At 56.5% G+C, this 23065-nt stretch overlaps 1 protein-coding gene across 1 annotated transcript in view; it reads right to left on the bottom strand.

Moving 5' to 3' along the window:
* The window catches only part of LRRC75A (leucine rich repeat containing 75A), a 45977-nt gene extending 29300 nt beyond the window's left edge, over window positions 1-16677 (bottom strand). Inside the window, exon 1 of the mRNA XM_042914740.1 lies at window positions 16400-16677. Coding sequence (XP_042770674.1) covers window positions 16400-16651 — 252 coding nt within the window. The 5' untranslated portion in view covers window positions 16652-16677. The remainder of the gene's footprint in view (window positions 1-16399) is intronic.
* Window positions 16678-23065: the final 6388 nt, after the last annotated feature.

Here is a 23065-nt window from a genome sequence, read left to right as displayed (position 1 = left end):
CAGGCTCCAGGCTCCGAGCCATCAGCCCAGAGCCTGACGCGGGGCTCGAACTCACGGACCGCGAGATCGTGACCTGGCTGAAGTCGGACGCTTAACCGACTGCGCCACCCAGGCGCCCCTAGAAGATTTTATTTTTACGTAATCTCTCTACCCAATGTGGGGCTCGAACCCACAACCCCGAGATCAAGAATCACATGCTCCCCTGACTGAGCCAGCCAGACGCCCCTAAAATGGTGAATTTTATGTTATGTCTACTTTACCGCAATCAAAAAAAAAACAGGTGATGAGCTCACAGTCATTGGAAGTATGCAAGCAGCAGAAAGATAATCACTCAGCGCTGCTGTAGCGGGTTTCTGTACTATGAGGGAAGGTAACTGCTAAGGAATCTTCTTTCTGATTCCCTGTGATTCTTGTCGTTGGCGTTGACCCCTCCTGGAGGGAAGATCTGGGAGTCAAGGAGCCGATGGTGTGGGAGTGTGTGCCCCACAGGAGTTCTAGATAGCTGCCCTGAGGACAGGAAGAATGGGGGGGGGGGAGGGGGAGGACCTCTGAAAGGCTGGAGCACTAAGTAGAAATCCATGAAGCGATCCTTTGACCCTACCGAGGTAGGAAGTGTGAACCGATAGGATCCAAGAGAGAGGAGGAGGTGGGGTTTGGGGGTGGGGAGGGGGAGGGTGCTGGAGAGAGAGGGAACAATGGGGCTCAGACCACCACCGCCTAGGTGCAGGTGCGAGCTTCAAGCAACCAGACCCCAGGCTCCTGCGCCCTGAACAGTAAAACCGTTTCCGTGGCAACAAAGTGTCCTTCACCCAGAAAGGGTTGAATGAAGCCCTGAGATACTGAAGCAAATCAAGCTCAGATAAATTTAGGAATACACGCATCTGGCGTTTCACACATCTGTAATGTTTAAGAGAATTAGGTATATTAGAGTACCTAACAGATTAGCCTTGCAATTCCAATTTAAAACGGGTAATTGAGTAATTGCCTTCAGGCTTATGATTTCCAGCGGAATGCTGAGAGAGGATTAGGCCGAGTTTGCCACAGTTTTGAAATGCTGAAGAGAACTCGTGGGGTGCCTAGCAGGCTCAGTTGCTGGACTCTTTATCTTGGGGTCCAAGTGTATTGAGTTCAAGCCCCACTTTGGGCCTAGAGCCTACAAACAAAACAAAACAGAACAGAACAACAACCACCTCAAACCAAAAAACAACTAAAACCTAAAAAAAAAAAACCCACCTTCTATCTTTGGGGCACCTGGCTGGCTCAGGTCGGTAGAGTGTGCAACTCTTGATCTCAAGGTCGTGAGTTTGAGCCCCACGCTGGGCATGAAGCCCACTCAAAATGTTTAGGAGAAGTTGATAGTCGCCCTATTTATAAGCTTCATCTGTTAAATTTTAAGAACTGTTTAGGAACTTGGGAAAGTCCTGCTTCTTATAGGAAGGCTACTTATCAACTTAAGAAAGCTGGGTATGTTAAATCAGTAAAATCACTCAGATATCTAAAGAAGTTTAGTTACTGAAGTTATAAGCCCCACACCCTTAAAAGCAACGGTTAAATCTACTAGACTCATCGGCAGAATAATGGTATTTGTATGTTAACCATAAAATCTTAGTGAAATGGTAGGCTTTAAAATTTCCACTTCAGGGGTGCCTGGGTGGCTCAGTTGGTTAAGCATCCACCTCTTGGTGGCCCATGATCGATCTATCTATCTATCTATCTATAAGTTTATTTACTTTGAGAGAGAGAGAGAGAGAACATGGGTGTGTGGGAGGGGCAGAGAGAGAGAGGGAGGGAGAGAATCCCCAGCAGGCTCCGCACTGTCAGCACAGAGCTCGCCTCGGGGCTCAAACCCATGAACCGTGAGATCATGACCTGAGCCCAAAGCAGATGCTTAACCGATGGAGCCACCCAGGCACCCCTCCACTTCAATATATTAAATAGCAATTGAGAAAAGCCAAGCACCCACAAGTAGTCTGTGTTTGTACGTATACATGTGTATATATGTGTGTATATGTATATGCATGTGGGATGTGTGTATGTATGTGTGTATATGTATATGTGGGGTGTGTGTGTGTGTGTGTGTGTGTGTGTGTGTGTGTGCATGCCCCTGGCCCAACTTGCCGGCCTGGCTGAGGGGCGTGGGGCAAGGAGTGAGGTTCTCTGGTCCCATCTCAGGGTGCTGTGTCCCCCGGTGGGGGGGGGTGGTGGCTGGCCACTCTCTTGCTCTTCTTAGGCCACCTGGCCCCCCGTAGGGTTTTGAAGCCAGCATCCGGGCAGGCCGGCCCTCCTTAATTGTGACAAGTGCTTGGGCTGCTGCAACGGCCCTCCCCACCAGGGTGCAGGGGCCGGTCAGCAGCTTCCCCAGGCGCAGGGCTTTATGGCTGCTGCGTGTGATTTGTGTGTTATCTTTGAAGTCTTTCAAAAGGACACTCTTTGCATGAAACAGTCCCCTGGAAACAGATGCCTGGCTGTTGCCAAGTGTCACTGAATTAAAGTCCAAGGAACGGCAGTGGCAACAAATAAATAGCACAAAGATACTTTCTCTTTAGAAAGATATAAAGTCAGCGGAAAGGGTGTAGCGGGCCTGAGGTGGGTCTGGTCTGCTCCCCTGTGGTCACATCTCCACCTAGACTCTGCTCGGGGTGGGACAGGGGACCACCGCGTCCCTGTCCAGGGTTGGGCCCCAAGTAACGGTGTGGCTCCGAGTAAATCATCCCCTGTGCGTGGCAGCAACGTCACCTACAAATGCAGATGGCACTGGCTCATTCCTCCTAAAGAGCGAGCAGAAAGTAGGAGAGAGCGGCCCATCAGAGGCTTGGAACACAAGGAATTCAACAAACAGCGATTTCTTTTCTCCTGTCGGACACTTTGGCTACTGTGCTTCAGGACTTGGGGAAGGGTGCTGGCATCTGCACTGCTTCCCAAACTTGGTTGCCGAGCCCCTCCCCCACTCCCAGTGCGTCTTGTGGGGCTGGGACTCTGCAGAAAGCCTGGGGCCAGAGGGTCCCTGAGGTCCCCTGGCTTCTACATTCCATGGATTCTCGGCAATTTGTCATCAGTCCCAGCGCCCTCCTGATCCCTCTGCTTGGGAAATAGTCTGCATGAGTTGTTTATGCTTTCCGGGGGATGCATTTGTCCTCGCTGGGGTAAGTTTTGTTTGTTTCAGATGAAAGCTTTGGTCCATGGTCAAGGGAACTGTAGGTAATGGCAAAGAGGTGGAGGAGTGGCTTACAGGCTCCTTCTGGCTCCTAACAACCTGCTTTCCAAGTAGGACAGAAACAGCCCATTTCTCGGAGTGAGAAGCTGGGGTGTGGACGGTTGTCTCACACAGTGAGCGAGCAGCGGGGACAGGAGGGCCCCAGAGTCCCCAGAAGTTTCTAACTCCTTCTCTCCAGCCCCCAGTTCATAGAGGACAAGGGTACTAGTCAGGGTTCTCCAGAGAAACAGAACCAATAGTGTATGTGTTTGCATATGAGAGAGAGAGAGAGAGAAGGAACTGCCCCATGAGATCTGGAAAGTCTGAAGTCTGTAGGGTAGGCTGGGACACTGAGGACCCAGGAAAGAGGATTTTGCAGTCTTGAGTTTGAAGGCGATCTGGAGGCCGAATTCCAGCCTTTTCTCTCAAGGTCTTCAACTGATTGGACAAGGCCCACCCACTTTCTGGAGGGCATCCGCTTTACTCAAAGCCTACTGATTTATTTATGTTTATTTCTGAGAAGGAGAGAGAGAGCACACGAGGAGCAGAGAGAGAGAGAGGGAGACACAGAATCCGAAACAGGCTCCAGGCTCTGAGCTGTCAGGCCAGTGCCCGACGTGGGGCTCGAACTCATGAGCCATGAGATCATGGCCTGAACTGAAGTTGGATGCTTAACCCACTGAGCCACCCAGGCGCCCCCGGAGTCCACTGATTTAAACGTTGGTCTCATCTAACCGTCCATTTGCGGTGACATGCAGACTTGGGTTTGACCAAAAGTGGGTACTGTGGCCCAGCCAAGATGACACATAAAAGTAACTGTCCCAACAAACAGAGGGTCTTTACCACTTTAAAATCTCCAGGTCGGAGGCAAGGCCTAGGCAAAGCTTCCGGGGATCTGGGTGAGCAGGGATGAGTCACACTGGAGCAGGGATCCAGCCTGACCCAGCTCACTCCCACCTCCAAGCAGGAAGTGGCAAGGAGGGAGGAAGAGGAGGAGATTCCCAGCGTCTGTGGCCTTGGCCCTGTCAGCACCTCCAGAATCAGCCAATTCCCCCAAGACCTTTCAATTTAGAATCTTTGAGGTCGACGGCGTATCGCTAAGGAGCTGTGCACCATTCTCTGGGCAGCAGGGAAGACAGGAGGGGGCCCAGCAAGGGAGCCACAGATGTGCTCTCCGAGGGCTCCCGGGTCAGGTGGAATCTTCCCCATCCTAAGGCCCTGCTCCTCAGGGCCTCGTTGTCCCCACAGACGACATGAACAGGGCCACCAGCAGCAGCAGCAAGAGGGAATCAGTGAGACTTAGAGACTGCAAAGGAAGGGGGGGGGGGCTTTGTCTGATTTGTCCACCACTTTGAGGGACCAGGAGGGAGGGGTGCAGGTGGAGGTGGGGGCGGGTGAGGTGAGAGGGCCAGTGAAGCCTCAGAGCTTTCCACCAGGGTCCTGGGCCTCTCCTTCCACCCCAGCCTCCCTGCATCCTGCCTGCCAGATTTCCCCTGGTGGCCCTCCTTCCTCAAGATCATGGCTGGGTGGGACGTCAGAGTGCCGTGCTAGAACACCTGCTCTCAAGTTCCCAGCTGGCTGCCCTCGCTCCTTTGGGCTTCCTGACCAACCTCTGGCTAGTTTTTTTTTTTTTTTTTTTAATTTTTAATGTTTATTTTTGAGAGAGAGAGAAACAGTGTGAGCAGGGGAGGGCCAGAGAGAGAGGGAGACACAGAATCCGAAGCAGGCTTCAGGCTCTGAGCCATCAGCACAGAGCCCGACGCGGGGCTTGAACTCACAAACCATGAGATCATGACCTGAGCTGAAGTTGGAGGCTTAACCGACTGAGCCACCCAGGCGCCCCGGGCTAGTTTTCTAAAACAGTTTCTCTACTTCCATCCCCAAACCCCTCTCCTTTTTGGGCATGGCCGTCTCCACCTCGCCTACGTTCCCTATACCCCCAGGTGCCTACTTCTGGGTCTTCTCTTTGAGAGGTGTCCTACCAAAAGCGTTTCCATCCGTCTCGTCCCATGTGACGGATTCTCTACCAGCAGGTGAATTCCGGAGGGACGGGAGTTCTCGGAACGGGGAACTTGGAACCTTTTGTGTCTCAGTTTCCATATCTAAGAGCCGTAGCCCTCCACACTCCTGACGGTCTCCGGGCCAGCGGTGGTCTGGAAACCCCAAGGGGCAAGCATCCTGCTCACGAGTGTTTTCACCCCCAAACTCCACAATTCCAGAGGAAGTGGAAGATACAGGTCTGCGGTGGAGAACAACACAAAGTTTGGAAGACTGGCACCGCGGACGAGAAATCAGATCGAATGAAGTGATTTCATCTGGAGTTGTGGGGGCGGGGGGGGGTACTTGCAGGGGGTGGGAAGGATCCAGACCTTATTTCCCCTCGCGCTAGCAGAGGCGGGAATGGAAAAACAGTCTGGGAAGCTGGAGGGGAATTCCTGGATCCTTGGAAAGAGGAGGGGCCGGAGCCCGTGGGAAGGGCAGCGAGGAAGGGACACGGTGATGTCCCTGCTTGACCCTCGGTGCTCCCGCTCAGGATGTTTCTGATTCTGTCTGACACCCTTTGAGAGGCAGGAATGTTGAGCCAGAACCTTACAGAAGATGCCCAACTGCTCTACCGCCCCGATTTAGGAAGAAGAGGGTGAGCATCTGGCTCAGAGGCAGAAATCATGTGCTGGCTGACATTTTACCATTCCCTGCCTTAGGTGATCTGGGAAGGCTGTTCCAAGGAGACGAGTGGGGAAGGGGCAAGGATCCTGACTGGCCTCAGCTGAACTGTGTGCACTTTCGCCGAGGCGGCCAAGTGCAGCCGTGCAGGGCATGGGTGTCTGGGTGGGGCTGAACTCACCAGGACCTGACTGTGGCTGTGCTAACCGCAAAGGCCCTACAGGGGCACGGGGCTGCCCTGCATCTCACGGAGAGAAACCAAGGGGACGAGGCATCCCTGGCCTACCTGGATTCACTGAATGGCCTCCACACCTCCAAAGCCCCGGGTGGTTTCCTCAGGTGTGGCCCTAATGCGGGGCGGGGGGGGGGGGGGGGGGGGGGGTGGGGGTGGGGGTTGGGGGGGGTAGTGAGCTCACGACTACCTTCTTTGTCTTCAGGTCTTGGTCTGCTCCCTGCTTTCTCCCCTGTGAGCTCACCATAGCCTGGGCCACCACGGTCTCCACATCCTTATTTATTTTTTAATGTTTATTTATTTTTGAGAGAAAGAGAGGGGGCATGTGGGGGGGGGGGAGGGGCACAGAGAGAGGGAGACAGAGGATCCAAAGCGGACTCTGTGCCGTCAGTCCCTCCCCATCTCACTGTAAAAAACAAACGAACAAAAAAACTGTCACGGGGGCCCCTGGGTGGCTCAGTCGGTTAAGCGTCCCACTTCCGCTCAGGTTACGATCTCACCGTTTGAGGGTTCGAGCCCCGCGTCGGGCTCTGTGCTGGCAGCTCGGAGCCTGGAGCCCGCTTAGAGAATGTGCTCGGAGGAACGGCACTCCCCACCCTTCCCCTCCCTGGAGGTCTGGCTTCCCCAGCCCTTTGCTCCTGCCAGTTCATACAAGGGTGCGGGGACGGCCAGGGTTCCTGCCCCACGAAGAGGCCCAGAGCCCTTCCCTCGTCCTGCCCTTGAGGATGGGACCCAGAGCCATGAGTCCCGACCCAAGGAAGCTCAGGGGTTATTCCCTGGGACACACACAGGCCCCCGCTGTTTCTCCAGGGATCACGGGGTGTGAGAGGCCCTTGGGAGGCAGGGACCTGGGCCCAGTCTTGTGGGATCCTGTGCAGGCCACGACTCCCCTCTGGGCCTGCACTCCCACAGAGCATCTCAGCTCTGACTGCAGCAGGCTTCCTCACTGAAAGGAACCACAGGAGCCCCTTCTCTCCATCCAATTCCTCCAGGGAGCAGGGAAGGAGCAGAGCCAAGCCCCCTTGGAGCTCTAAGGACATTCAAACCCCAGCCCTCCCTGTTCTCTGGTGGCTGGGACCCAGGACCACAGCCAGGAGTGAGCCGATGAGACCACGGTAGGCAAGATGGTCAAGTGGCCGATCAAAAGGCCAGAGGACTGGCCCAGCAGCTGGTGCCAGGCGGGCCTAGAGCCCCCTCCCATGCTCCTTCCTCTGTAGCCCTTGCTTTCTCTTGTTCACTCACCTACCTAGGGAGAAAGTGACAGCCCCACGGGAAGGACATCAGGAGCCCTAAGAGATCACAAGCCAATCTCGGCAAATACGTCAGAGTCACACTGAGTTTACTGTATGATGCTGGAGGTGGAATCTTCAACACCTGGGCCCTGGCAGGTGCAAAGAGGACAGAGGACACCCTCCTTGTCCCCCCCAGGATGGCCGGCTTGAGCAGCATCCGAGGATGGGGAGGGGAGCAGAGTCAGGCACCGTTAGTGGGTGGTATCATTGTCAGGACAGGCTGGGCCGGGCCGGGCTGGGCGAGGCGGCCCCGCGTGGGCGGCAGAGGGATGCGAGCCCTGGTCCTGTCTCTGCGCTATGGGTGCAGAGCTATGGGCTGGGCAGTCTGACCATTTGCCAGGAGTGAAAATCAGAAAGACGCGTTGTGTTCCGGGCTGGGATTCCTCCGGGGCCAAGGAAGCCTGAACGGCCTCCCAGCTGACCACAGAGCATTCTCTCTTGAGCAGCACCCGCATCTCCTGTACCCGCCCACCCCCCCTCCAACCCTCAGGGTGCTCTGCACACTGGGGGTGGGTCTGCTGGGTGTGCTGGGACCAGCTGGGTTGACATGGGGGGGGGTGGACTCTCCTGGTCTCTGTCTGCCCCCAGCACCATGGGAGGGAATCCTGCCCCACTCCCAGCTCTCCATGTGGGGCCTGAGCCCAAAGCATCCGGAGGCGGTGGCTGCATGGACAGAACTAAGGGCAGCAGGGGCTGTGGAGGAGGGGTGGGGAGGGCGGGTGGTCACAGACTGCTGCTTCGCGGGGTACAGTCCCCGGCTCCCTGCAGGTGGTTGCTGTGCTTGAGTGGGGAGGGCTTCTGGTCTCCACCGGGGATCGCACCCCTGCCTGGTGGCCCTCAGTGGGAGAGGGGTGTCCTGCAAGCCTCCTTGGGCAGCCGGTGGCTCTGCGGGGGAAGCAGCTGTGTGTGGACGGTGGGGGGGGGGGGTCCCTGGAGGGGAAAAAGAGAGTCAGAGCTCCCAGTGAGGCACTGGGATGCTCTTGGGGAGCCTAGGCTAAGGGCCTGGAGGGAGGTATGCACCGGAGAGGGCCAGACCCAAGCACCAGGGCTGCTGGGAGGGGTCCTTCGGGGCAGGGGAGGAGGAGAGGGAGGTTGGCTTCCTGCAGCCTCCAGGCTCAGCGCCTGTGTCCACCCAGAAGCCCTGTGGGGGAAAAGGAGTTTGCAAAGCAGCTAGCCTGTGCCGCGTGCCCTGCACCTGCGAATGCTATCCCCTACGGCCACTTCCCTGGCTCTCTGCCCAGCCCAACCTCTCTGGGTCTGTGGCCAGAGTCAATGGCAGAGCGGGAACGTGACCCGCTACGGCTGGCCCTACACTCACTCGCCGCCCGTCTACAGAACCAGCGGCTCCTCTGATTCCGCTAAAAACAAGCACCGGGGCGGACCCTGCTTTGCCCACTCCTTCCAGGGATCACCCACCCCACCCCCGCTCTGCCCAGGCTGGGAGACTGGGTCTCTGTGGGCAGGACAGAGGCACCAAGGAGCGGAATCATGAACACTGAGCTAGGCCTGCCCTGCGGGAGGGAGAGGAGAGAGGCGGATGCGAGAGGGGCCCTGGCGACCTCCTGGGAGCAGAGGGGGAAGAGAGGGAGCCTGAGGGAGTTCCACAGGCTGCAGGTCCCCCCCGCAGGGCCTGGCTAAGCCTGGAGACAGGCCTCGTTGTCCTTCGTGACACCCTGGGTGAAGGGCTCACAGGACAACGCAGGCCTCTCTGAACACGGACGGGTCTTTGCTCGCGAATCGCAGCCTGGAGCTACAGGACGGTGTGCAAGTCCGCTGCCCCGGCTTCTGCCCTTGACACTGTGTGACTACCACCCTCCTCCGTCAGAGGAAGGGTAGGTCGGCAAGGGCCGCTGCGTGCGCAACAGGCTGGCCTCTGCAGTGGCCGGTGTGCGGGCTGTGCAGGGGTCAACCCCAGAGCCCCAGGGGGCTGTTTCCCTCCAGAAGCCCCTCCCCGTGTCCCCGGCTCTTCCACTGGCTGGGGACAAGGGAGTGACCTCCGGGCATGGATGTGAATCCAGCTCAGGGCCTCGAAGACAGAACTGGGCACAGATGGGAATGAATGGGTCTTTGTGAAACCACTGGAGCCTGGGGGAACCTGAGCGATGGCAGAGAGCCTCAGTGGTCATCTCAACCATACACCGCCCCTTCATTTTGTAGATGGGGAAACCGAGGCCAGAGAAGGGAAGGAGCTGGGCACCCGGTACGGTCTGAGCTGGGACCGGAACCAGGGTTCCCGGTTGCCAGTGAAGGGAGCCACCTCCGCGGAGCCCTTTTCTCGGGCCAATGCTCAGCGCCAGCCCCTTGGGTCCTCACAAACCCTCCAGGCGGCAGGGAAACAATTATGAGTACCACTTTTCCTTTTTGCCTGCCTGCTGCCTCCCCAGCGCCTAGAAGAGTGCCTCGAAGAACAGGCACTCGACTGTGAAATAGAGGAATTCATTCCTGCTGTCTTATTTTTGCTCATCTGCCTTTTCATATTTTACTACAATGATTATACAGTGCTTTCATAATATTAAACCCCCCCCCGCCATTCTTTTTTTTTTTTTTTTTTTTCCACTGTAAGCAATATCCTGCCAACCTCCCAAGACTATTTAAGGAGCAAAAGAAACGAGGGAGAACGCTTTGTGGACTGGAAAGCAACGTGCAGACAGGAGGGGTGTCTCCAATGACCACTCTCCGGCCCAAGGCACCGGCCCACCAAGCAGGCGACTGAAATGAGCTGGACCCCTTTCTCCATGGAGGCTGGGGTGTGCCGCAGAGGGAAGTTGACCAAAAGCAGGCCGACTAATAAGAGGCAAAGCGTTTGCTTCTCCCCCCTCCCCCCACCATCACCAACCCTCCCGAGGAAAGGAAGGGACACAGAGAGAAACGTGTAAATGCAGAGGGAAGCAGAAAACTAGTTGTGGGCATGCAGGGCTGAGCAGGGGTGGGGGGCAGCCTGGAGGAGGCCACCTCTCTACCAGGCAACACATTCAGACACCCCCCACTCCCAGCCGGACTCCTGCATCTACGCTGGTGAAGATCAAGTTAGAAACATCAAAATGCCACATGCCTTTGAGCAGCAGCCGTCAGCAGAACTCCATATGGCTGTGGCAGCCAGGAGTTTGAGCTAATAAAAGTTAAAAAAAAAAAAAAAAAAAAAAAAAAAAAAAAAAAGCTGGGAAATGCTCCCAGAGAGCCACGTGGGCCCTGCTCAGGGCTGGTGGGTGGGGTGGGGAGAAGAGGCACTGTGGCGAGCCCACACTACCCCCACCCCCCCGAGTGTTCCAAGGTCACCGTCCTCATCAGAACAGGCTGCTCGTGCAGGATGCGGCTGTGTGTGTGTGTGTGTGTGTGTGTGTGTGTGTGTGTGATTTTGCTTGAGGGTCACCCACAGCGCTGCTCTTGGAGGGGAAGGGCGGGAGAAATGGCAGGCGGAGATCCCCTCCTTAAAGTGGGGATGTCGACCCCACCCCTTGAGCATCCCGGTGGGGAAGCCAGAGAAAAGACCCTGGTCACCTGGGTGACCCTTGTGCCAGGTGGCTCTCACCTGCAGGGGGCGTGCAGGGTACACAGGAGCTGCTGGCACCCAGAGAATGGGGAGCGGGGACAATACCAACTCTGCAGGTTACTGGAAGGATAACCTGGCTCCGTGCTTAGGGTGGAAACACTCCAGAAGTCTGAGCCAGACCACGCTGGTTGCTGAGAAAGAGGAGCAGTGGTCTCAGGGAAGTATGCCCGAGAAGAAGTTTAAAATCCATTCGACAAGGATCTCTTGAAAACCCACTATGCCCAGTACATGATCTATGGCCTCTGCCCGAGAGAAGCACACACGGAAATGAAATGACATTGGGGGAAGGGGCAGGGGGTGTCCCAGGTCACCGAGGAGGGGTGTCCATACGTGGACCCCAGGGTATTTCAGGAGCTCTGAAGACAAACAGCAAAGCAGATCCTGGTCATCTCTGAGGAGGTGGGCATGTGTTCCAGAAAGAAGGCCCCCAGCCCACCAGATGTGAAGTCGGGACAGCCGGCCCAGGCCCAAGCCCCAGCCCGGAGGTCATGGCTGCCCATACAGAGGCTACCGTGTCCCTGGCCTTGCAAACCAGCAGAGCATGCCCTGGCATTGGATTCCTTCCGCACCTTTATTACTGGAAATGCCTGTGCCCAGCCCAGTCAGAGAGCGGTGGATTTTAAAAAAAGGAAGGTTTCTCTTTGTGGGTGAAACGAACATGATTCAGCACAAGCAGCCGATCGGGAATGTGGAGGCCAGGCTCTCCCTTCAGGCTCGGCCCCCACCCCCCACCCCCCCTCGCGGCCACCTTGGCAGAGGCTCCAGACTGCACCTGCAGGATGGGATCCCCAAGGTGCCCACGGAGGCCGGGCAGCGGGCCACTCCTCTCTCCAAGAACACCACCACCTGGCAGGCCGCCAGGAACAGCCAAGCCCCGCGGACACTGCTCCCAGGCATCCAATGACACACAGAGCAAACGTGTCAGATCTCACGGTCATACTAATGCTTCTCATAAATAAGCCCCCAGATGCACAGCTGTGGCTGGGGATTCACGAGCCTTCTGAGGACACACCGTGACAGTGGTGTGGACGCCCATCTTCACAGTACACAGACTTACTGAAGAATGTCATAGGCCTGTGGGTGTTCAGTACCATGCCAGGGACAACGGGGGCGGGGTGGGGGAGACGGTGGGGTCTCCACGCTCGGGAAGCATATGACTTAGTCTGACAAACAAAATCTATGTCAGGTGAGAAACTACGTACGGATGATTAAACGCTACCCACTGTGGTAGGACCGAAAAGGCAAGTGAATCTCAGAGCCAAGGGCAGACACGGAGGGCGGCCTTGGAAAGGCAAGAAGCGTTCATTGGACACAAGGAAATGCATTTCAGGTCAGGGAAGAATAAGATCAAGGCCAAGGGTGGGAGACCTCTGTGTTCGGTGTCCTCCAACCTGCTCACCTAAAGAGATTTTCTCGGGTGGGGTGTCAGAAGAAAAAGGTGACCTTCAAGGCTATTTTCTTCATCTTTCTGACTCCAGCCAGGAAGCACCTGCCCAGTATCCAGGACCCCAGGGAGCCTCTAAATGCCTGTCTACTCTTCAGTCCCCCTAGGAAGCAAGTTACCCTTGGCCCCGGGCAGGGGGAGGGGAGGTTGTTTTTTTTTTTTTTTTTTTTTTTTTTTGCATTAGCTGACATGGCTCATGTTCCCAGGTACAGAGGGAAGTCAGCCCTGCCACTCTGGCCACAGCAGACTGAATCCAGCGCCCATGGCGAAGCCACACCGCTGGATGGGGCTGGACAGGCTAACCCTGGAAACAGCTCTGCCCAGTAGGGCTGCACCATATTGAGTGGCAATGAACTGATCCGGTCAGATTCTCTTTATGAGAGAGCGGGGAGGCTGGTGAACAGGAGGAGGTGGGCCACTGCAGCCTGGCATCTCCTAGGGAAACTGACCCCTTATTCTAGTGCTCCTCGAAGCTGGCCGACGAGCCAGTCTGCACCTGTGGGACTCAGAGAGGCTGCATTCGCCCTCTCTCTATGCCTAAAAGTACTTCTTCCCCAGGGCTCCTTAAAGATGGCAAGCCTGAGCCCAAGACTTAAGGAGAGGCACGTGGGGAAAGAATGGAGACATCCTGCAGAATGGAATCCAGCGGTGGGGAGAGGAAGGGCCTCCTCTATCTATAGGTGGCTTCTTCTTTTGTCCCCATGAGTCCCGCATCCCCCACTGCTTCTGAACTTGCAGGGAGCTTTTTTGGTCCAGGCTGAGCCCTGGCCAGGTAGACAAGACCCAAAAGCTCTTTGGGCCTGGCCTGAGAAAGGATACCAAGACGCTGCCCGGAGCCTGGCCAGACCCAAAGCTGGGCAGATTCTCTCGTGTCTTATCACTGCCCGTGAGAACGTGCAGAGCTGACTCAATTCCACATACTTTGTAGCGTTCTCTGCTCAGGACCCCAGATAACTCTTTGGGAAATGAGGAAATACAGCTCAGAGAGCTGTTATCTGCTGGGTCCAAGGTCAAAGCAGATTAAGGACTGGAAGGCAAGCTGCCAGAGCTGAACCTTGGTCCCAGGCTCCCCTCACGATTACACTGCTCCTCAAGAAACAGGTCCACTCAGGCACCCTGCCTGAGCCCAGGGGCCACGGCTCACGATCACGACCATTAAGCAAAGCCTCCTGACACCTCTCCAACAGGTGCCAAGCACGGACTAGCGGGAGAGTCTCCAATCAGGGAAACTACCCTGCAAATCTTAGCGGCGAACGAGGGGCATTCAGAAGAAATGACACCAACGGCCACCACAAACTGCCACGCGAGGTCATGAGGAACGGAAACAGCATTCCTGAGCCTGTAGCAAGTCACGTGGTGGTGGTGGTGGTGGCGGGGGGGGGGGGGGGTGGTGGTGGTGGTGGCGGGGGGGGGGGGGGGGGTGGTGGTGGTGGTTACCAGACTGGAGCAAATCTTGAACTTGGGGTCTGTGAACCCTCGGGAATTCTCACAAGATTGCACGTCTGGTGCATCAGTCTGGGAAGAGCGTCTGGAGCTCTTCCGGGGCTCGAGATGCTCAAGGACGGGAGGCTAAGCCCCCTCCGACCCTAGCGCTCAGGGCATTCCCAAACCCGGCAGCCAAACACGTTTTCAAGCACAGGAGAATGCACCACGCACAATAAGTAACCCAGCGCTGTTACTGCCCTGGCTACTGTTGCTTCCTACCTTTCCTATTCATCTACCCCTGCCCTGGGGGTCTGGGTCCACACACCTGCAAGATGCAGCACCCTGAGCACGGCACTCACCTGTCTGGGCCCGCTGTGTCCCTAGAGAGGCTCACCTGGTCCACCCCCTGGTGAGGCCCTGGGTGTTTCCCTGTCTCTCAGTGACTGCTCATTCCCTTTCTGCACATCACTACCTCCAGACGAGAGGAGCAAACTGGGAAGGAAAACACAATTCGGGAGAAAGAGCCACGTAGGTGCACAGCACAGATCCAGCTCAAAATTCCTCTAACCAGCCTCAGGATCCTAGAACACCACCTCTCTGACATCTGGCCACCTGGCGTGCTCCCCTCTCGCACTGCCCAGGGCCCGTGGCCAACTCTTGGAGGAGCCCTGATCTGTACACGTTCCAGGCGACGGGGCAGCGCTCCAGGCCCCTAGGGCAAGCCCATCACTGGCTCGGGAGAGACCTGCAGACCTCAGCCACAAGCCAGAGGTCAAGGGAGCCTGGCCCACGTAAGCTGGGAGGCAAGTTATTCCGGTGCTGTCACAGAAAAGGGGCAAGTCTGATTGACCCCGTCCTGGCCCCCATCAGCCCTGTCAATCCTGCCACGAAGAAGGGTGTCAGGCCACACACAAGACCAACGTGTCTCGGGAAATGCTCCCTGTCTCAAGAACCCTGTGACTCTCCAAAAACCAGGGAGAAGTTCAGCTTCAGGAGGTGGAATCACAGTCTGTTTCAGGGGGACTGGAGGAGCCCAAGATGTCTGCCAACTCCTGCCGGGCCCTACCCGAACGGCCCTGGAGAATGCTGGCTTTACTTGGTTCTTTTACCTTCTAAGCAGGGGCTTGTCTCGACCCCCGCCTGTCAGCCCTCTCCCCTCTCCTGGACCCCCTGAAGCACCCGCCCCAATGCTGGGGGAATCGCCTGTGGTCAGCAGAACCTTCTTACTGTCTGGTGTGCGAATGGGCTACGAAGGTCTGGAAAATCCATTATTCTGTTTGGAAGAGAAAGAGCTTCCACAGAGGCCTTCATGATTCAACCCAGAGAGGAAACCTAGAGATCCGGCGCTATCTCAGGCATCATTCTGGATGCTGTTTGGAAAAGTTAAGGCAAGAGCAGAAGCTCCGAGTCTCCCCAGGTCCCCAAGCCTCTGCTTCCTTCTCCCTGTGCAGTGCACATCTTGGGAACATACTCCAGGGTAAACCAGATATAAAAGGTGTGTGTGGCGGGGCGGGGTATAAAATCCACAAGGGACGTGCGTCTCATTCGATTTTGAAAGCTCCTAGAAGGAAGGCACTCCTACACCCTCTTTCATGAGCGATGGAAAAACTTCAGAAAGGCCACCTGAGGTCTCCTGCTCCCTGATCCGCACTGGACTCCACCACCGATAGAGAATACCTCGGGGCCTGGACTCTGTCACCCACCCCCACCCGCCAAAGCTGGTCCAAGCCAACTTGGTGATGGGGGACGTATACACTCCTGCCTCTCTCTCACTCAACAAAATCCATGGAACAGGGGGGCCCCCCTTCCTCACAAGAAAGCGGGTGGAAAACAAGCCAGAGAGGTGGATGACAGCGGCCGCCCAGGACAGCCCCAAAGCAAAGGGGCCTGGCCAGATCTGCAAAGTCAGTCCCCAACCAATGGGGCAGGGACAGGAACAGGCTGAAGGCAGAGTACTGGCCGCCTCCCGAAGTTCCTGCACCAGGTTACTCACACGGGAAACCCAGCCAGCCCCCCTCTCCTTTCTCTCTACTGTTCAGCAGGGACTCCTGGCTGAGCACCTGTCAAAGTAAGCCAGGGGAGATCAACGCTGTCTCCCACCTCACCCGTAATCCAGGATGCCTCCCGGTGGCCAGATGACCTGGGGGCCGGCGCCTCACCAGTCCCAGGGCTGCGCCCTTGGACTCCCCCGGGGGAAAACTGACAACTGCGCATTCCTTGAGGACCCCTGGTGACGGCCAGCGGGTAGAGAGGAAGGAAAGCGCCTTGGCGCAGACCAGGCATCCGTCCCCGCACCCGCTCCCACCGACCATCCTTGGGACCTGCCTCCCTCTCTGCCCGTGGAGGAGAGAAGCGGGGACGTTATTCCAACAGGTCCCCCTCGGCCGGGCCTCACCGGGCCAGCCTTCCCCCGCCCCGCCCCGCCCCGCCCCGCGAGGCCTCAAATTCAGCGGGAGCGCCGAGGCACCTGCTGCCAGACCCGCTCCATCCCCGCGAGAGGGGGGCCCTGGGCGGTGCCCTCGGCGCTCCGGGCCTGCTCGGCAAGGGGCGGGGCGCTCCCGGGGCCGGCGCGCCCCCCGCGCCCCCTGCCCGCGCTCACCTGGCGCAGGTGCTGCAGCAGCGTCCCCGCCTCCTCCCGCCGGCCCTGGCGCACCATCCGCAGCAGCTCCTGGACCATGCCGACGCGCCGGTGATAGGGGGGCAGCCCCGCGCCGGCGCCCGCGCGCCCCGCCTTGTCCCCGGCGCGCAGCAGCAGCGACGCCCAGAAGTCGGGCCGCTCGCGGCGGGGGACGGGCGCCGCGCCGGGGCTGGCTCTCTCCGCCAGGCTGCCCTTGGTCTGCCGGGTGCCCATGCCGCCGCCGCCCGCCGGCACTGCCCGCGCCCGGCCGCGACGCCGCGTCCCCGGCCCGCCGCCCGCCCCTCGGCCGCCCGGGCGCGCCCGCCTCCCGCGCGGCAACTTTGGGGGAACTGTTGCGCGCGGGCGGCGCGGGGGCGGGGGCGAGCGGCTGCCCGCGCTCCCCTCGCTCCTCCCTCCGCGCTCCCCGGGCGCGCTCCCCGGGCGCTCTCCGCCCGCCCGCCCGCCCGCCCGCCGGCCCCGCCCCGGCCGGCCCCGCCCCCGGCTCGGGCTCCGGCTCCCGCTCCCGCCCCTGCGCCCGCGCCCGGCTCCGCGCCGCCGCGCGCCTCCCGCCTCCCGCCTCCCTTCCCCCGCTCCCCTGCGCTCCCCTCCCACCTCCCTCCCGCCCCTCGGCTCCGGGCTGGGGCCGCCGGACACCCCTCCGGCGCCGTCCTCGGCACCGCGCCCCCTGCCGGCCACCGCGCGGCGCCTCCCGGGGCCGTGGCGCGCTGGCGGCCGGGGCGAGCAGGCCCCAGGGACCCTCGCTCTGGGCCCCCGCCGGGTTTCCCAGACGCTTCCACGACCGCGCGCGAGGGCGAGGCCCGCGGGAGGTGAGGGGAGGCGGTCCGTGCGCCCGACGAGATGGGGAAACTTTGGAACATGGCGGGGGCGGGGGGGGGGGGGTCTCAGCCCCAGAGTCGGGTTTCTCAAAGTGGGCTCTGCGACGCGTCGGTGCCAAAGTCATCTGAGGTGCTGGTTGAAAACGCAGGCTCCCGGGCCTGGCCCCAGACCCACTGAATGAGAGTCTCCGCGGTGCGGCCGGGGGATCTGCATTTTTTAGCCAGCCCCTAGGCTCCTTCGACACCTGGTCTGCGGAGGGGGCGCCGGGGGAGGGCCGGGTGGGGGTGGCGGTGGTTGGCGCTCCCGAGGGGTCAACTGTGTCCAAGGTTGTGTGTCGTGGGCGTGCCCTTTTATGGAGAGAGCCCCTCTGGCTGCTTCCGTCAGTCCCTTAAAGGCTCTGGACCATCAAGGTGAAAAGACCCGTTGTCTCCTCGTGTTCTTGCTCTCACACCTCTGGGCGAGGTTCTTCCGGGTCACCCCGTGCAAAAAAGCAGAGGCAGGCCTGCATGTAGGGCCAACAACTACCCAGTCCTGCTGGCCCCCTCCCTCTAGGTCTAGCCCCTAAGGGATCAGACCCCCGTGAGGTCTGATGGTGCTTGGGAAGCCAACCAGGGCCCTGCGGGAGAGAAGGCTAAGGCACTTGGGGCACCTTCCCTGGCACAGAGCCTGCTCGTAGGCGGTGGTGGCTGCCCCCGTGTCGTCCGCAGGGCTGCAGGAGTGCTAACGTTGGGTGCGCTTGCCCCTGACCCAGGCCCTGGCTGACGCTTTAGTGCGAAGGACAGTGGGGGCCACGGGGACAGGAGAGCAGTTCCCAAGTCATAGAGAGCTGGACCCCGGCACGCACTGAGCGCTGAGCATCAGGCAAGCCCTCAGCTCCTTCCTCTGTCATGTGGGGATAAGAACACTGTGTCAAGAATTGGGAGGGTAGGAGGAGGGGCCGCAGAATCTCCAAGCAGAGTGCAGGTGTTCTGCAAAGGACAGTTCCTTTCCCTACTCTGCGAGCCGCACTGGGGTCTTCCTATGGGTGTTTTCTCCACCAACCCCGAGGACCCGGAGGATGAGCCCTTGTGTCTCCCCCAGAAGGCTTTCTTTTCCCTTCGGATGCCCCACTCCCAAATGCCCATCTCTACTGGCAGGGAACACTCAGTCTTCCTGGAGGCTGGCTTCACAGGCCTTACCCATCACCTTCCAAACTTGCCTGGACCTTTTGTGTGGGGAGTACGACTGATGGCATCTCCAAATAACCCAGGCTGGGAAACACTCTGGTGCCTGTCATCTCTGGCCTGGGGGACTGCCAGGCATGGTGACCAGCAGGGAAACTTGCTGACCAGACCCCTCCCTAGGGACCAGGGGCTCCACGCACCTGCAGGCAAACCACAATCTGAGCCGGCAGGTTGGGCGTGTGGTTGGGGCAAATGCCACCTCAGTGGAAGAGGGTCCCGGACAGTCCCTCACTTGGGATCTGAATGTCATCCTTTTCCTCTTCTGCAGAGACCTGATTCCATCTTTCCTTACTCTGAGTTTTTTTTTTTACTCCACTTTTCCCTCTTTCCTGACTTGTTTGTTCTCTTTCGTGTATAATCTGCTCAGATCTCTCCCATCTGTTTACAAGGAAAACTTTCATTTGCCTGCATCCCCTCCAGTCACCAATGCTCCACCTTTCTCTTTCCTTTTCAGCTAAGCTTTTTGGAGACATTTATTTAAGATGTTTACCTCCATTCTCTCCTCTTCTGGAGTGGGCGGGGGGTGGGGGGGGGCTTCTGGCCACACTATGTCATTGAAATGTCTCTGCCAGTCACCTAGTTGCTGAGTTCAGTGGTTGCTTTCAGTCTTGATTTTTAAGCAGCGTGTCTTCCTGTTTCCTATTTTGTTTTGTTTGAAACTCTACTCCCTTGGCTTGTAAGGCATTACTCCCCTCTAGATTTCTTTCTTGAGGTCATCCGGGAGCTCCTTTTCTTACTTTCATCCTTTCCTTGTTGGTGTTACCCAGACTACGCCCCAGACCTCTTCCCAGGCAATGTTATTTATACTCATGGCTTTACCTGCCGTGCGCACACAGATGTCTCCAGGTCTCTCTTTCCAACTCATAAGCTAATAAGTTAACCTGTTACTGATTCATTGATGCCGGCAGAAGACACGAGACCCCGGGGTCAGAGACACAGGACTTTATTACTCAGGCGCACACAGCATGAGAAGCTGCATATTTGCATCAATTTCCCTTGCCTCTGAGTTCCCATGGGGCAGCACGACGGGCCCAGAGGGATGCTCCACAAGCAGTGGATTTGCATCACGGGGGAACTTGGGAATCGAGCTTGGGAATCCATCACTCATGCAGGAAGCAGGAAGCAAGCCTAGAGGGAGACACGACCTCATCTTTCAAGGTTGCTCGCCACAAAGACAACACTGAGAAGTGGCCCAGGTAACAAGTGGTCAGGGTCTTGCCCTCTTGGCACACACAGCAAGATCCAGGGTGCAAAAGACTGGAGGGTTATCTCTTCCAACGGTGGGCACTTCCTTCTCAACAAATGAGCGCATCCTCTCCCGGCCTCCTTCCCCACCTGCCTTCTCCTCTCTCTGCTTTCTGTTAGTTGTGGCCAGCCAGAGACCCTGGAGTCACTGTGGTCTCTGGTCTCTCTCAGGATCTACATCTGGTCAACCAAGTGCAGTTAATGTTGCTAAGGACGGTGGCTATCATTTGTGCACATTCACTGAGTGCTGCCTCAGGCTGCGTTCCTCGTGGATATTATGCGGTGTCGCCCTTTCAGCAACGGAGGTCTTTGTCATTGTCCTGATTTCACAGGTGAGGCAATGGGATCTTCGAGAGGTTAAGTGACTTGCTCACAGATAGGGAGGGACAGGACTGGGATTCACACTTCGGGCGGTCTGACTCGAGAGCCCGTGTTGTTAATATTCCTTTATATCAGTGAACCAGCTGTTTACATTTGACATCCTACAGCCACTGCCTTGTGGAGGAGCTGTCATTTTTCACCCTAATCATCGGCTTACAATAGTCTTCTTTCTAACTTGTCTCCCCCGCTCCGGTGTTTCTCTCCTAATGTGTCTTCCATTTGGCAGTTGGAGCCATCACTATAAAAGGGAACTAACTCTCTCTGTCTCTCTGTCTCTCTCTCCTCTTTTCAGCAATTCCTATCACTTTCAGTCCAAACTACTTAATATGGCATTCCTGTCCCCCAGGTGCTACACTGTCCTCATGCCCTACCCTTCAGCCATCATCTCGTACTCCCTTACACCTCTCCCAAGATGCCATGCGTTGAACCTTTGCACATGCAGCATGGTCTTTCCAGGACATCCTTCGCCTCCTTAAGAGACGCCTCATCATCCTTGAAGATCCAGGTAAGGCGTCACCTCCCTTGAACACCTCCGTGCCCTCCTCTGTGTGACTCTAATTCCCTGTGACCACCACAGCATATCTTGTACCATGTTTCTACTGTTCATTGGCCTGTGCTGTTCCACCCAGAGATTCCTTCTTCATCGTCCCTTCTTATCCTTTAGACTAAACTTGGATGTCGCTTCCTCGGGGATGGCCTCTGAGATTCCCTTGCCTGCCACGGGCTGAAGTGAGGTGTCCATCTTGGCGTGTTCTTTGAGTCTCTGTCTGCACCAAACGTAGCTGTAATGACCTAGGCTCCCCTCCAGGCCAGGGTGTCCCCCGGTGCCCACAGAGCACAGTGCCTGGCACACGGGAGGAGCTCAGAAGATACTTGTTGAATGAGAAAAAACCCGAAACCACACATGGCCACCTCCAATGTGTTAGCCTAGTGGCAGGAACTCACTCCATGGCAGGCGCTCGATAAAATGATTGAATGAACCACAAAGAGCACTAAAACGGAGGTTGCGTTTATTGACAGGGAAGCTACTGATGAGCCTCCGGAAATCAGTTTGCAGAGAATTAAGGAGATTGTGCTTTCAAGAAACTTGTGAATGGGACTGCTATTTTTGTGGTGGTGGTGATTTTTATTTTTTATTTATTTTTATTTTTTAATTTTCATTTATTTTTTAAATGCATTTTTAAAAAACATTTATTCATCTTTGAGAGACAGAGTGTGAGTGGGGGAGGAGCAGAGAGAGAGGGAGACACAGAGGCTCCAGGCTCTGAGCCGGCAGCCCAGAGCCTGATGTGGTTCTCGAACTCACTGACTGCGAGATCATGACCTGAGCCGAAGTCGGACGCTTAACCGACTGAGCCACCCAGGCACCCCTTCTTTTTATTTAAAAAAACTTTTTTAATGTTTATTTATTTTTGAGAGACACAGAGTGCGAGTGGGGGAGGGGCAGAGAGACAGGGAGACACAGAATAGGAAGCAGGTTCCAGGCTGATTCATTAGAAAATGCCTAATTCACTTTTAAATTAACTAATGGTACCAGTAGCCCACCTCCCAACACCTTAGGATGCGGAGCACCCCCTTTGTGAGAAAGGGGGCTGTCAGCCCAGAGCCCTATGCAGGGCTCGAACTCACAGGCTGTGAGATCATGACCTTGGGCCAAAGTCAGACACTTAATCCACTGAACCACCCAGGTGCCCCCCTGTTGTTTGTTTTTTTAAAGGGAGATCACTTTCCTAAGAGAAAATCCTGGAATTTATCCTTTCGTCCTTCTCTTTTAGCAACTAAATTTTTTTAAGTTTATTTATTTATTTTGAGAGAGAGAGACAGCAGGAGTGGGGAGGGGCAGAGAGAGGGAGAGAGAGAGAGAGAATCCCAAGCAGGCTCAGTGGGGCCAGTGCAGAGCCCCACGCACGGCTCGAACCCACGAAACCGTGAGACCATGACCTGAGCTGAAACTAAGAGTCAGACGCTAAGCCGACTGAGCCACCCAGGTGCCCCTGAGCAAGTAATTTTTTTATAACATCAGAAGCACTGGTGTTTTGTCATCTTCAAGCCTGGAATTAAGGAATTCACATCATGATTTCTCTTTGAACATTCATTTCAGTTTCTACTCATGTTGTAAGAACTTGAAGTATAAGATGCCTAATGGAATTTGAAGATCATTCGGATTGCATAAATCTTTAAATCAAAATATCTAATGTATGGATCAAACAGTGCAATCTTTTATCGCTGCAGTAGGTTTTACATTGATTATATTTATCATTTTTTAATAATCCTGCAAAAAGTGTTATGATGCCTCCCTTCTTTTTGTAAAAAAAAATTTTAATGTTTATTTCTTTTTGAGAGAGAGAGAGACAGAGTGTGAGCAGGGGAAGGACAGAGAGAGGGGAGACACAGAATTCAAAGCAGGCTCCAGGCTCCAAGCTGTCAGCATAGAGCCAGACATGGGGCCCGAACCTATGAACCTTGAGATCATGACCTGAGCCAAAGTCGGAGGCTTAACCAACTGAGCCGCCCAGGCTCCCCATGATGCCCCTTTTTAAAGAGAAGCTGAAGTTTAGGAGAAATAAGAATTTGCCCAATGCCTCCTTGGTAGGAACTGAAGATCGGGAATTCAAAACCAAGTCCCCACTGCTTTTGAGAATATAGATGCTCAATGTATATTTTAAGCATTTTTGTGTGAAAATGTTGTTGCCATGTAGTTGCTGTTTGTCTTTTGAATGTGAGGAGAGGATGTAGGTAGGAACACGAGGCAGGAGGCTGGGCGGCCTGAGGCCCCTGGGGAGGTGGGTGGGAGGTGACCCAGAATGTGGCTGGACTCAGACGAGAATCAGGTAGACTCTGGCACGATTTGGGGAAAGGAAGGGGAAAGACACAGGTAAGTCTGCAGTTGGAAGAGACATTAGAGGAGCTCCTTGGGATTTCTTCCCTCCCCTCCCCTCCCTCCCTTCCCCTCCCTCCCCCT

The sequence above is a fragment of the Panthera leo genome, chromosome E1 (assembly GCF_018350215.1).
Source record: "Panthera leo isolate Ple1 chromosome E1, P.leo_Ple1_pat1.1, whole genome shotgun sequence".
Taxonomy (NCBI): domain Eukaryota; kingdom Metazoa; phylum Chordata; class Mammalia; order Carnivora; family Felidae; genus Panthera; species Panthera leo.
The sequence above is the reverse complement of the archived record's forward strand: the minus strand, read 5'-3'. Positions and strand labels throughout refer to the sequence as shown.